Source organism: Calypte anna, chromosome 1 (assembly GCF_003957555.1).
Source record: "Calypte anna isolate BGI_N300 chromosome 1, bCalAnn1_v1.p, whole genome shotgun sequence".
Lineage (NCBI taxonomy): Eukaryota > Metazoa > Chordata > Aves > Apodiformes > Trochilidae > Calypte > Calypte anna.
The window spans coordinates 38,480,864-38,496,237 of NC_044244.1; the positions used below are offsets into that span (position 1 = coordinate 38,480,864).

General features: G+C 46.5%; 1 protein-coding gene across 2 annotated transcripts in view; it reads right to left on the minus strand.

Moving 5' to 3' along the window:
- The window catches only part of ETV6 (ETS variant transcription factor 6), a 134,334-nt gene extending 121,264 nt beyond the window's left edge, over window positions 1–13,070 (minus strand). Inside the window, exon 1 of one of the 2 annotated variants that reach the window (XM_030467992.1) lies at window positions 12,766–13,070. Coding sequence is in view for 1 of the 2 variants with exons in the window: in XM_030467980.1 (XP_030323840.1) it covers window positions 12,766–12,798 (33 nt within the window). In the remaining variant the exon portion in view is untranslated. The remainder of the gene's footprint in view (window positions 1–12,765) is intronic. The other variant, XM_030467980.1, reaches the window with a different exon arrangement.
- Between the last annotated feature and the right edge of the window lie 2,304 nt (window positions 13,071–15,374).

A 15,374-nucleotide genomic window follows, 5' to 3' on the forward strand; every position in this document is an offset into this window, starting at 1 on the left:
ACTTGTAAGTAACTTGTAACTGCTTGCCCCACTTGTAACTGCTAGAGGCTTTCCTCTGATCCTTCCTGTTTCCATATGATGAGAACTAACACTTCCAAACTCAGCTTTTCCCTGCCTCTGCCTCTCATGACCTTCTAGAGCAAATTTTTATGATTTCCACAGGAGTCTTCCATGACAGCAGCTGCCTGCAGTTGCTGCCATGGCAAACTCCTCCCTCCTCTCACTTGTAGTTCCTTCACTCTCAATCCCACCCTACTTCCCTGGCTCCTGTTTTCTTTCCTCCACCAACCTCCAGTCCCACAGCTGAGAGTAGGTGTATAGAAATCTAGATACTAGCTCTCTGTTTGGTTCAAACAGCTCCCTATCTGCATAGGCATGGAGAGCCACCCTACATCAAAGCTTACATCTCACAGCCACGTCAAACATCTTTAAACCTCTTGGTACCTGGCTGTTAATGTGGATGAGCTGAGAGCAGCATAATCTGAGAGCTCTGGTAGAAATCAAGACAGAAGCTCAAAGCCTGAAGTGGACTCAAAATTTTTTTAAGGTCAGTAAGTCTTGCAAGACTAATAAAAAGTTTTCTCAGAAGACCCACAGTTAAAATTTAAAAAAAAAAAACAAACAAACAAATTCTGCTTTGAAGCATATGTAATTATTTTATTTCCAGAATTGTGGACACCAAACCAAGGCATTCATGTTTGCCAGTGAGTAATTTGAACAGTGAGCAAGAAAACTTTTGCTAGCCAGTCAAAACTGTTCATACTGGCTCAGTTTCATAGGTGTTACATGGAAAGCAATCCAAAAATGGAACTTCCTCCATTTCCAAAAGTTACCATTCTAACCACCTCTTACTGATTAATTCCCTTAATTAATTTTGAGGTTTGTTGAGGCTTTTTCCTCATTAGAAGAGGAAAATTTAAATATGCATGTTCTCACTGTAATACTTAAAGTTAACCATGTTCTAAAACCAAGTCCTACTCCAGGCCAGCTGCTCAGCAGCCTTTGCACACAAATCATTGAGAACTACCTCGATGTCTTTGATCCATGGCTTTCAAGCTTTATTCACCACTATGTCAACCACATGCTGACAACACAAGCCTACCTGTGTTTATTTTTTAATTGAGGTGGAGAAAGTGACAGAACTTTTCCCCTCTTTTTCAACAAAGAGGAGGCCAAGGTCCACACAGCTGAGTGAGAGTTCTGCATGTGACAGAGTGCTCTGTGGACCACAGATGTAAAATGGACAGGGAACTGGGAAACTCCAGTCCAGACTGAAGGAACCCAGCCCTCTCTTCCATCAGTATTTAAGTTCACCTTTTAACTGCACTAGCTGAAGTTATGGTGATGTAACTCTTCACCTCCTAGGGGCATGCAGTAGGTCCATGAGGTTCTCATTCCAGCAAGCAGGAAGGGCAAACACTGAGTGATGGGACAAGCCAGTCTAAGCACAGCATCACCTGCCAAGCAAACAGTGAGAGGGAGTCCCAGGTAGGCAGCTGGCAAAGGGCCCAAGGAGCAGCCACTTAAAAGCATAGCATTATTTTGTTGCAGCTATAGGTACCAAGAGACTACAAGAAGCCACTCTACTCCTCATCTGTGAAGCAGGGCAATCCCAGTTACCCACCTCACAGGGAACTGGCTGTGGCAAACATATTAAAACCTTGAGACCTTTGGGTATCTTAGAAAGCACAGACACTTCTACTAGAGGATGCAAGTTGAAACCTGTTTCTGTCAGAGCCTTTTCTTTCCAGCAGCACTAATACTATTAGGGTTTTGGTTTCATCTGGAACCAGGAGAATTGTTCTGTATCTACAATGGCCTCTCCTCTTCTTTGCAAAACCAAACCTTCGTGCTAATATGGAGCAACATGCTTTGCACTACCTGACTGTCCACTGCTTCAGACCTCTCCAGCTAAAGAGGGGATGGGTCTCAATACTAAAACATTAAATGAAAACTCAGTATAGAAGGTAACATGCAGAGGACAGAAAGAAGTTCTGGCTAGCACTGTATTTAATATCTGCCAAAGCATTGTGTCTAAACATGTATAATTTTTCTAAGCCACTTCTTTTAAAATTTCAATTTTGTTTGCTTTTTTTCATTTAAAAAGAATTAGAAATGTGAAACTAAAGTGTAGTGACATCCAGTCATATCTATAATAGCAGAAAGTAATTTTAAAAGTAAATCTCAAAAACAAAACTTGGTCCCAAAGCCTAAAAGACAGTCCCACCATATTTGAACAAGTGGTACCAACTGCTCTCCACCTAGTGTCTCAGCTTGCCAAAGAGCCAAGCCAGCTTTTGGCAGCAATTCAGAAAGTATTTTCTTCGTTCAGTTTAGTAAATCAGTTAATTCCAATTAAAAGTTTACCTGAAGTTGAAAAATGCTTTGGACCTGCAGAAACAGGAAGTTTGTTTTCTTCCTCTGATCAACAAATGAAAATGAGAGGCAACGGAGAAAAATCTCAGCACAACAAGAAACAATCAGTGCAATTAAAAAAAAAAAACAAAACACATTTCATTTGCTTAGTAAAAAAACTTGCTATTCTTGTTATTTATTACTTCAAAATGTACCAGACATTTCCTTTTCATGTACAATCACAAAAGCTTGGGGTTTTTTTCTTTTTTTTTTTTAAACTACTTTTAATGCTTAGGGTTTTGATGGGGGACACTGCATTTGTAACTACATTTCACTGCAAAGCCAAATGTAGTCTATCATAAACAGCATGTAAAATTAAAATAAAACAAAAATTAATCATCCAGCAAATAAAATTATTTGTTATTTTCCAAATTGCTAGCAATCTGCATGAGGCTATCCAGTTACCTAAATAAATACTGGTGGATATTGTGTAGATTAGCAGAAAGGAGAACTAAATTTAAGCTAAAGGCCACATTTAGCAGTACATCAATATGTTTTAATAGCTATCCAACACTGTGAATCACCCTCTATTTAGGAAAAATAACTGGAAAAGTATACACATAAAACAATACCAGAACTGATTTTTCATAGTCACCCTTCTGTTTGCCATTAAAAAAAATTTTTAAAAAAGAGCCATCACAATCAATGTGGGATGCAAGGTGTGTACAAATGACAGGATTTCTTAGCAAGCGAGATGACAGTTCAGTGACCTCTTGCAACATTTGGCTAGCCAGTGAAAGCAGCAACTCTTATGCCCATGGCTGCAAGCTCTGGTTGAGTCACCATTTGTCCCATAGGTGAAAAAAGAGTTAATGCTTCAGGAACACATTTCACGGGGGTGAGAATGGGAACTGGGAGACCTTTGGAAAAGCACAGGTCAATCCACATTTGGCTCCTAGAAGCAAACAATGTGTCTTCCTCATAACCAGAAAACTTCCCTTTTTCAACTGCTGACCTGTAACTCCTCTTCCATTTGAAACTGGGTAATTAAGGCAACAAAGCCAACCTCTTGCTACTCCTAGCAATCCAGACTTCACAAACCTCTGAGTCACAGACACAAATTCTTCCTTAGCTCTCTTCTTACTTTACAATTAAGTAGTGTTCTTGAAATCACTACTGCTGGGCCTGAAACTTAGGAAACAATACAGAGGAGATTAATAAGCACGTGAGACTAGCCTTACAGGGTACAGAATTTTACACTGAAGCATCCCAATGCCTATTCATCAGAGCAAGTCTATCTTGCTCAGGATCTTGTCCGCAAAAGACAAGAAATCTTTGTTTCAGGAGAGGCGTAACAGACAGACAATGCAGTCTCTCCCCTTGTGTAATTACAGGTTTCTTCCCCTCATAGAGGCTGTTAAGCTTAATATTTGCCCTGTATTTCTCTATCCTCTTTTTTAAAATTCATTTGTACTTTTAACCTCCAGAGCATCCTGCAGCAATGAGCTCCATGATCTAACACAGATGGAAGAAGTACTTGTTTTAATCTTGCTGTTTGGTAATTTCATTGCTTGCTCTAGTTTTGTACTACAAGAAATAACAGTTCCCCATACTACGCTGCTGTGTGATTTTTGTAGATTTCTATTATACCTCCCCCCTCAACAGTCTCCTTCCCAAGTCAAAGAGCCTAGGCCATGTAGCTTCTCTTCCTATGGAATTTTCCCCAGACAACTTCACTGCTCGTTTCTGTATCTTTTTCAGTGCTACTACAAACCGTCCTAGCAGTCAGGAAAACACACAGATAATATCTGTTTTACTCCCTGCTCCTTTTCCACTACAGTTTTATTTGCCTTCTTGACCCCAAACTGAGAACTGAGCTCGGTTTTCTCTTTCATTCACCAACGAAACTCTTTGCAGAAATACAACCCCAGCTGCCCAGACCAGTGCTGGGAGGTCTATCAGCAAAAAGGACTGAACAGCTCTAGGAGACCTCACTGTTTCTCTTAAGCAGAAGAGCACTGACAGAGCCCCACTCAAAACTTCCAAGAGGAAAAAAAAAATACTGCATACAAAACTCAGCCACTGCCCATCAGCATGGTTCAGCTGCCTGTGCTAACACTACTCATTCACTCTTCTTACTCTGAGGTTTAACAGAAATTGCAATTTGTCCCAGTTGGAAGGTAATAAAAGTCAGTGCAGTTAGCCACGGATGGCTCTGGTGACTCGGTAGTGTCTTAGCAAGCTACCTCACACCTGCTGTTTCCAGTGTGTTTGAGCCCAGTATTTACTGGGCAATGTGTGATATATATCTCAGGCCACATGCCACGAAATATTTTACAGCCCATAACCTTCTTCCCCTGGAAGCCTCTCAGTCTTCCCAGAATTCTCTTCCAGAGAGCCCATTTGCTCAAGCCATTTGACAGAGACATAACCACTCAGACTGCCAACTGAGAAGTATCTTTTACACCCACCAGCACTCCCGTTCCTGCAAGCTGGTGCCATTCCTGCCACCCCAGAACTTAGCAAGAACTAATGCATCCTCACCCCTCTCAGAAAACAGTCCAGCCTTTCATGTCCTCTCTACCAGGGAGATGGTGGGTCCACCCCTCCACAGCCATAGCACAGCCACAGTCAGGCACCTGGCACCTACATGTGCCTGCACCAGGCTGTCTGACCCAGCATAATACTGCTCTAAACTGGAGGCAACTGGGGCGAGACTGCTGGGACCAGACCTACTACAGTATAAAGGCAGTGACAGAGCTGACAACAGCCCATCAACACTACCCCTGCCATTGCCCCACAGGTCCCACACTGCAGCCAGTCTTGTCCAGTGGTGCCCACTGAAAATACCCATGCAGCTTCTCATGGATGTGGCAGGGAGGACCCACATGTCAGGGAAAGTTTTTTCCAGTAGCCACCAGTGATGAGAGGGACCAACACCCTCACCCCAGAGCCTCTGGTTCCTCACACTCCACCCAGCTCTAACTCAGCTCCTGGGCAGGTCTGAGAAGGCTTGGCTTTGCCTGAGTTTTAAAGCACAGGGCAAGTAAGAAGATGAGAACTTGCTGTTCAAGAGGAATCATGGTGAAACAACAACCTCCAGTTCTAATCCACCAAAGCAATGGAGGATTATGTCTGTCACAGGATGGAATCCCAACAGAAGACTTCAGATGAGTTCCTAGAAAGTGGGAAGGAGCTCACCAGTATTGCTGTAATGCCGAGTTTATTCCATTTGACTTCCAATGACATCAGCAGAGGTTCACAGTGCTCCTCCAATGACAGAAAACCCTTTTATATTAAATCCTTTTTAGGAAAAAAAAAAGAGCAAGATAAAAGGAAAATGTGGTTTGCAGACACTGAATGCCTTGTTGTGGCCCTACCAACTTGTCTCTCTCTGAATTCTACTACTACTATCTCTGGCACTTCTGTTAAACATTTCATTTATCTGGTAGAACTCCAAGCTCCTGGATTTCCACAGAACCCCATACCACTTTAAAAAAAATAAATTCTTAGTTTCTGTTAATAGATGTTTTGGAGGATCCCACTGAATACATAATGGAAAAACCACTTGAGCCATGCTCTGTTGAAACACAAACTATATACAGAATCTCGCTCTCTGCTGCATTCCATCAGTTTAAAAGGATACTCCTCACTGGGTGCCAGTTTGTTTCCTCCAGATTAAAGTCTTAAGACTTTTCAAAGTTATTTACCAGATTGATCAGTCCCTACTTCAGCTAGGTAGAAAAAAACTAAAAAAACAGCAACCAAGACTGACAACCTTCCCTTCCCCCCCCAAAAAAAAAGAAAAAAGCAAATGAACAGCAAAAAGAATGCACCACCAAGAAGTCACTCCTAGTTCCTTATTTATAACCATATTTAATTTAATTTTTAAATTAAAAACCCACACTCTGGATTTAATATTACCCAGCTGTTAACAGTTTAACATGCAAAGCCCAGTTGTCACACTCAAAATATTTTTGTGAAGCTGTACTAACACTTAATTCTTGCAGTCACACCCAATACTACTCTTGGCATTATACACATCTTTAAAATTCTTTACAATGCTATTTATTTCTGTGTGCAAACATAAACACAGCAGGGAGAATTTCTCTCCCTTTCATACCCATTTTCTTTCCAGGCTGTTTTAACCATCACAGTTTTTGCGAAGTGTATAACAATGGAGCAAAGAAACTACATATGGCTTAACAAGGAATAACCTTCAGAAAATCATTTAGATGAAGAATCATTTATAGCTTTCCTTAATTGCTATACTCAGTTCACTTTGGAGCTCAGTAGCATTACAGAAGATAAGCAATACCATCTCTCAGTGAAAAGCTTAAGTCCTTTAAAAATCCTTAATTTAGCACTACTCCAAACATTGCACAAATAAGTTCAACTTCAGCTGGAGTTTTTTTACATTTATTTTCCTGTCAGCAGTGGCATTTTTGGAACAAAAAATATAATCTAACCTTGAGTTCCATACATTACTAAAGAAGCAGATAAAGAGAATAGCTGTTCTCCGTGCTCCAACGATACACTACCAAAAGACAACCCAGCACCACCAGAACCAATATGGTCTAAATTTGGCTTAGGTCATAGTTGTAAAAAAAATAACCTATAATAACAGGAATCAATTACCACACCTCTTCTGCTAAAGGCACAGGGGTTTGGTGGCCTGTGTGGTCTCTTTGCTCAGGCTGGACCTGAGTACACACCTGGGCTTGGTTTGGCTTCTTCACGACTGCCTAGAGGAACATCCTACCCACGGGCTGTCCTGGGTTTCCTCTCTCCCTCAGGAGGCACAAGATGCATAGGTTTAAAGATCAATTGTTGTGACAGTGTTTGCAGCTGCCTTACCAGCTGCTGCCTTTGCTAGGGAGACCTCCTGAAGGTGTATCTGATCTAAGAGAGAGTGATGTTGTCCTGTCCCCAGGAAAAAGTAACACCTGGTACAACCGAGTGCACAACCTGCTCTGCATCTGGCTCCAGGGAGGCCTAGGAAGGACAGAGGTCAGGGGAAGGTGGTGGGGATTCCTCTAGCAGCCACATCTGGCTAACATCCCTCTTTGGTGCTCCTCCCTGGGCCAGGAGCAGGATTGCGGCACAACAGCTACACCACCACCACAACATAATTCTCCCAAAGCCAAGTTCAGTGCAGGCTGTAGGTACAGACACACCACCCTCCTGATCCAGCCACTGGAACCATAATATCTTCTGATATTATGAAGCCATAATATCTTCTGTTGACTGTTCAGCAGAGGTATGAGGTTCCTACAGCCAAACAACCACCACACTTTCCCTCCTCCCCAACACAATGTGAATTAAAAAGTCAGTAACAAATCAGGCCACTCTGTCACCGATTTCTGTAATAAACACAATTTATTTCCATGCTGCATTACAAATACTAAACCTTGCTACTGCGCTGCAGAGGTAAATTCATTATTATTTTATGCCTGCTTCACAGATAAGGTAAGCAAAGTCCAAAGTGAGCATTTTCAGAAGCACTTGCTTTTGAATTGCTGTTGCTCTGGGGATGCCCATCTGAAGGCACTGAACCACAAATACTCCAAAATGTATACATACAAAAAAAACCCAGATCAGCCAATTTTTTGATTGTAGGTCAGAACCACACCTAAGCACCGGGTTGTTTGGGGTTTTTTGCCAAAAACACAGGTTTCCCTTTACAATAAACAGGTTATTAGGAAAGCTTTTGTCAGAAGACTTCAGAAGGCAAGCATTCAAGGATGCAGATAACTTTTCTAAAAGGTAGAAACCTGACTTCTGAGTAACTGTAGAAGACTTCATCTCCTGCTTATCATAATTTCTATCAGCAGAGCACTGCTTAGCCACCTCCCTCCAAAAGGTACTTTGAGATGCAAGGTGCAATACGCATGTAAATTATCATTAAAGTATCCTCTGTTTAATTGGGGCATTTCAGATTGGGGTTGCTGTTTTAATGGGTTGCCTCCCAGGAAACTGACTTCACCTGTAATGACACAGTGAATAGTAATGACCAGTGTTTAATTGGGACAGTGTTAGCAAATTTTTGCTTAAGAGGGATTAAATTTAGCTGCTACCAGGGAGCTAAGTGATTAATCAGGTGCTAAGTAGTTATGTACTTCTAAATGCTGATCTTCTCCCATTCAATCCTACACTTACAAACCTTGAGAGTTTTGTCATTGACAGTAACAGAAGAAGGATCCTCCTCCTAGTACACAAGTTCACTAATAAACATAAAGGAATACACTCTGCACTAACAGACATCAGCTTCAGATAACAGCATTCTGGTTGCATGGTGCTGAACAGTCCCTCAGCATGGGAACCCTTCAGTGTAAGAGAGCTCTTTGCAAAAACAGCATCAGTGAAGTATCAGGAGCCATAAAAGCACTACTTAAATATTAAGTAAATCTGGGGAAGCCAGTTAAGACAGAAAGCTCAAACACTATGCTGATTCTTTGCCCTTCGACTTACACCACGAGTCTATCTTTTTTTTTTTCTTTTTAATGATTGCAAAGTATACCCTCGAATCTGAAATGAGCACCACTGAGAAAAGTCCTCAAGCTACAGGGTTCTGTGCTGACTCCTGTGATGCCATGCAGTCACAAGGGCCACTACATACATCTCACTGCAAGAGAAAGCACTCACATCCAACAGTGTACGGCAGCATCAAGTCTCCACTGGAGTCAGCTGTGAAACTCAAATGGCAGGAAGGCTCACACAAAACTCTTCTCAACTTAAGCCTCAGACAAGCACACACAAGGCAGCATGGACTAAAAAGCCCTGGTCTGCCAAATTTGAGGCAGCTGGCTCCTCCACCACCCATATTCCCAGTTTTAGATCCCCCACAGGTCCACACTCGGCCACAGTTGTTTGTGTGGTCGCATGGTAAATTAGAATAAGCAAGTGCCAGATTTATAAAAAAGAAAAGAAACAAATTAAACTGTGCCCTTTGGGAGGCTTCTATTTGCCTGCTGAATTTTGAGTCTCCATATGACACCACAGTGATATTTTCAAGGTGTCATAATTTCAGGGATCCATACAAGAGTATCTTCTCAATCAGAAACCTCCACGTATGGTTTCAAACACAACTCATAACCACATAGACCTTAATTAATCACAGAAATCATCAACTGTGTCTAAACTTCTAGTCCGGTCTCTTTTTGCGCCTTTGCTCTTGTGTAAACCTTGCCAAGATGTTTACAGTCTCCCTGTGCCTCAGTTCTCCCATCTGGGCAAGAAGAGGTGAGGCTGTAAGGATCACTTGCCAATACTGTAACGAGTGCCAACGTCACGGCAGTACTTGCAATAATATAATCACCTAACTACTATGGCTCCTGATCAGACGAACAGGTTTACTACAAACATAGACAATGACAGCTGGGATGAAAAAACTATCTGAATACAACAACCACACCAGAGGTCCCTTCCCAACCCACCTCAGACTCAAAGCCCTCAGGCCCTCTCAGCCTGGAGTCTGCCACAAGCCCAGAGCCTATGGGTTCATGGAGAGAGTACGTGGATGCATTAAGCTGTAGTGAACACTGGGAGCTGAAACTTCACGCTCATCCCTGACCCTTAAGCACTTATTTTCCAAATCCCAGTGATGACTTCTCTCTGCAGCTTTAGACTCCACACAAACACTTAACTTCCTTGCCACAAGAGCACAGTTGCAGTTACCAGGTCTGCCTGCCATTCAGCCAGGCAAGCACACACCCAAGTGCTGGCAAGATTGGGATATCGGCATTGTATTTCTCCTCTCCTGGAGGAAGAGTTAATGCAAGTAAGCACACCTACTTCCCACAGAGCAAACACATATCAATATACAATCACACATACATAGTGATAAGTACTTGACATGAGCCAAGATACTACTGCAAGTTTATACTGACTGCCATTATTTAGACACATACCAAAACTTCACCCCCACAAACTTTTCCTGTGAGAGAGCTTCTCTAATAAGGTGAGACAGGAAGACTGTGCACTGAGTAGCCTGAGCATAAACAAAGCCTTCACTCCCTCCACTGAAGCTTTCCATGGTTCATCACCCCAGGTGCTATGACATTTACTGCACATGCCCTTGCCCCGTGTTGGAGGAAGAACGAAAAAAAAAAAAAAAAAAATGAAATACATCCACCAGCACCACTGCTTCCACTTCCCAGGCTCCTAATGAAACTCTGCAAACACCCTTTCCAGCACAGTACCTGACTACTTTTCAGAACACAGCAGCTTAGCAGCAAAGTTGGATTATGGTGCGGAGCTTGCTCCTCTGCCTCAACCTTTCACTTTGTGCTGTGAGCTGGACTGGCACAGTGAAGAAATAATCTATCCTAGTTGTACAATCACACTATCACTTAAACAACCTCTCTTAAATCCAGCTGCTGATGGCAACCACCTCTAACTCAGCCTGGTTGAAAGAAGTGTCCAAGCGGAAAAACTGAAGAGAAAGTTACTAGAATGGTTTGGCCGGTGAAGAAGAAATGCTATCGATTGAAATTCACACTTCTGTCTGAAAAGATGTATTCTGTATTTGAAACCATTAAAAGAATCACCAACAGAGAAGCCAACAACAGTAGTTCCTGTCTTCCAACAAAGATAACTGCAAGAGTCAGCATGTAAACCAACTGCACATTAAAGGATAAAAATAAGTTCATAACATTGTGTCTAGAAAGCTACTTAAAAAAAAAAAGTGGTTTTTTTAAATCTCTCCTGGTATGTAGCAGACCTCTTGCAATATGACTCTAACACACCTCAGTGAGGCTAGGGAAGGACCAGTTTTACTGTTCCTGAAATCAAGAGCAGTTTTGTTGCTGACTTCTGTTAAGAGCTGAAGTAAGACTCAAATTTTCAAAATGACACATGCTGAAAAAGAGGAAACATAACCCATATGACACTGTGTTTTTTGGTGACACTCACTTGTGTTCTTCTCTCTAGAGAACACATCCTACCTTTCCACAGGGTTTACAAGAAAAAACAGTAGTTATATTTCAATTCATAAATATATATAGGGAGCTGCTTAATTAATTGTACAGGTTTGGTCCACATTAGCATTTTGTCATACTCAAACCCACATACAATACCCTATTACCCATTTTGTCACTCTGTGCTATGCACTGGAGTCTCCGGGCCACGAGACTTCATGGGACACAGACCCGAGCGCATTTAACTCGGCAAGAGAAAATACACCTCGAAGTTTTTAAATTCTGCTCACATCATACAGAACACAAGACTCCCACTGTAAACATACACACACATGCTCCTGCACGGAACAAGCAAACAAAAAAGTGCCAAGCTTTTAAGCTCAACAATTGTTTGTTATGGGCTCCTCGCCCTCAGAGAGAGTCTGGAAGTCACCTTTTCCTTCCAGGCAGGGAGAGACAACCGCTAAGCCACTCTTACTCAGACAGAGTTAGTTGCGAGCAGAAGAGATTCTAGGCAGGCAACACGGCAAAGCCACTCCTGAAGAAAATGCGTAATTGAAACAAAACCGAGGTGTGAGGGAAGGGAAGAGGGAAAGCACTATTTCTAGCAGGCTGCTACAGAGAAAAGGTCGGAACAAGAAAGGAAATTCAATTTGTTTCCCATTGTCTCAGCTTTATACCGCCCTCCACTTCAAAAGAGTAACTTCATGGGACAAACCCTCCTTCAACAGGCCAAGCCAGGGGGAAAAGCATCCCCCAGGCCCTAGAAGACCGGGGCCGCGCTGCGCAGCCCTCGCTCCCCTACCTGCTGACAGCCAAGCGATGCCAGAAAATGCAGTGGCTAAAAATAAATAATACTAATAATGAGGATAGCGGGGGGAAAAAAAAAGGAAAAAAAATAGGAGAAAGCCCCACAACCCGCTGTTGGTTTGAGATGCAGCGGCTGCATCTCCCTGTCGGCAGGAAACTTTCTGCGAAGTTGCCGGCGGGGGACGGCGGGCAGCGAGCCCTGCGGAGGCCGGGCCGGGCTCCGGGGCTCCGTTTGGAGCGCCCAGCGGTGCGGCCAGCTGCCTGCCGTGAGGAGCTAACGCCGCGAAATCCCGGCGGGCAGCGGCGGCCTCCGCTGTGCGTTGTCCCCCCGGGGCGGGCGTACGGCGCTGACAGGCGACGGGAAACCGCGTCCCTGTGTCCCGCCTCCCGCCTCCCCCCCGCCTGCCACGGCCGAGGGCTGCGCGCCCCGCAACTGCGAGGAGACCCCAACCTTCCCCCTCACCGCCACCCGCCGCGACCGCCCTTCACGAGTGGTGGGGGAAGGGAGGAAGAAAGGGGAAGGAGAAAGAAAAGAAAAGAGGGGCAGAAAACAGTTATTTTCACCCAAATGAGCCTGGGCAAAAACACGGCGCCCACCGCCCTGAGGCTCCGGCGGACGCGTCCCCGCGCTGACAGGGGACGGACAGACGGAAGGAACGGACAGAGGGACACGGGGCTTTACCTTGATGCAACACTGAGCAGGAGTCTCAGACATCCTCTCAGGAGGGAAGCGGCGAAGCCCGGCGGGGCGGGCGCGGGCGGGCAGACGACGGGAAGTTCTCGGGCTTTCCCCACTTTCCGCTTTCTCTCCCGGCGCGGGTACGGTGCGGTGCGGCGCGGCCCTACCCGGCCCCGTCCCCTCAAGGGGAAGTTACTGCCAGCCACCATCACCCGGCGGCGGGCGCGGCCCGCGGAGCTGTCCGGGGGAGGCGTCCCCTCTTCCTCCTCCTTTCTCCTCCTCCTCCTCCTCCTCCTCTCTCCCACACACAACACACCACACACAACACCCCCCTCTCCCCGCCGCCGCCGGATTCCCCCTCCTCAGCGCCGCCGCTGCTTCTGGGGCGCGCGCGCACACCCACCACCACCTTTTCCTCCCGCGCGCGCCTGGAGCTGCGCGTGCGTGCGTGTGTGTGCGAGGCTGCGCGCGCTCTGCCCCTGCCCGTCCGCCTGCGAGCCGGCGCGAGCGCGCGCGCGCGGCACGGGGTGAAAAGCTGAGGTGGGGGGGGGTGAGGGGGGGAAGGGAGGCGGGAAGGGGGGCGGAAAGGGGGAGGGGCGGGGGGCTCCGGAGCGGGCGGTGAGAGGGCGGGGGGCTGCCGGGTGGCGCGGCCCCGCTCGGCCGTCGGTGTTTTCCTTCCTGGAAGAGAGAAACCGAAAGGCGGCAGGGGACGGACCGGGCCTGGCCGGGCACTGCGCCCCGCCTCGCCCCGCCCCGCGCCGCTCATTGATCCGGAGTTTCGGGGCCGAATCTGACGTGGATTCCCGGCACCCCGCCCCGCCCCTTAAAGGGGCCGCGTCGGCTGGAAACGGGCGCTGGTACCGACAGCCGCCGCCGGCGGGGAGGGGCGAAGGCGGGGCGGTGATGCCGGTGCCCCGGGGCGGGAGCGTGGCGAGCCGCTGCTGGCGCCCTCGGGTGTGGGCTGGCCGAAGCGTATGGGATGTGTGCGTGGGGGGGGGGGCATTCGCGTCGTCCTATTTCACTTCGTTTTCCTTCGCGGGAGGAAGGGAACTGGGCTTCCCCGGGCCTTCGAAACCGCCGGGACCGGCCTACAGCACCGGACAGCTGGATGAACGAACATGGCGAAGGAAAGGGGTGGATCGGGGCGAGCGGCGGCCCCCGGGCAGCACAATGGCCTTTGTTCCGCCGCCGTGTCTGCCCCTTTAAGAGCCCCGACCAGGAAATGAGGCTCAGGTTACCGCGGGCCACGGGAAGTCCGGGGCGAGGGTGGATGGGGGGGTACCCGCGGCCCCTGTTTCCCCCCCCACATCCCCGGCACCCCGCAGAGCCTTCGCCTTCGACAGCAAAGCCAAAGGACCGAGAGGGGAAACGGGAAGTCGTCCCCCGTCCCTGTCCCACCGGGGCACAGCTCCTGCCAGGCGATGAGGGAAGGCACCGGGGCTCTGCCTGTGTTTAGTGCCCGGAGATGGTCGCACGTAGCTCGGCACCGGGGCTGGGGAGCGGAGGGGCGATTGTGTCACCCGCAACGCACGGGGGACGCACCGCAACCTGCGTTATTTCCAGCTGCCATGATACTGCGCTGTTTCCCTTCACCCTCCGGCTCCTGGAGCCACTGGACCGAGTACAATCCCAGCCCTAGCGACGGGAGTGAAAAGAGGAGGGAACGGCAAAAAATAACTCGGCCATCTCTTTGTCCAAACATCTCTTTGTGATTTTAAGAGGGTTCTCAGTGTCCTGGCTGTTCTTTGGATGCAACCGCTTGGTTGCAAGTCTCAAACGTGCCTGAGAGCACAGCCCAATGTCAGTGCAAGACAGAACCATCTCTGGAGCCTGCTGTAAGGATGCTGTGCATTGGGGATAGAATAGGCTCCTATTAAATATTTCAGGTCTGCTGGAAATAGCAAACAAGGGGTAATCCTACCACAGTGGTTTGAAGCAAGTCTGAGCTCACGTTACATGGCATTTGCTGAACTGTGGCATGCTTGTGTTAAATGCAGAGCTGCTTCACCCGAATGGCCGAGAGGTGACACTGCCAGGGTCTCCCAGCAGGCAGCCCTTGGGGGGCTACCACAGATCATTTTGCAAAACAGGACCAACCCTGCACTGGCCTCTTACAGCTTCGTTTTTGCCAGTCCCTGAAACTAATGAGGAAGAGAGGGGAGGTAGTATTCCCCTTCAGCCTAGCAAACAATGACCCTTTCTAATATAGGCCCAACCCAGTAATAAAGGATTCAGATTTACCCATCTTCCCTTGGCATGGTTCAACTGTTGGAGTAAAGTCATTGGATGCCTATTGCATTTACAGTGCCACTCTCTCCTCTGTTATTCTTTCTGCTTCATCATTCTGGCATTTTCTCTTTCTACCTGCATGATTACCACTGGATTTCCCCAAGAGCTGAGTCATTATCTTGGCTCTCATGGCAAGTTGGGTTGTTTTGTTTTGGTTTTTTGTTGGTTTTTTTTTTTTTTTTTCTTTTGTGGTTCCATATATTAAATGTAGAAATTAGACCTGGAAAAGACCTGTTAGGTTATCTATTTTGTTCCCCTGCTGGTAAAGGATTTGCAGCACATGCTTGATTGCTCTGTCCACTTTCATTTTAAGTGCCTCAAGT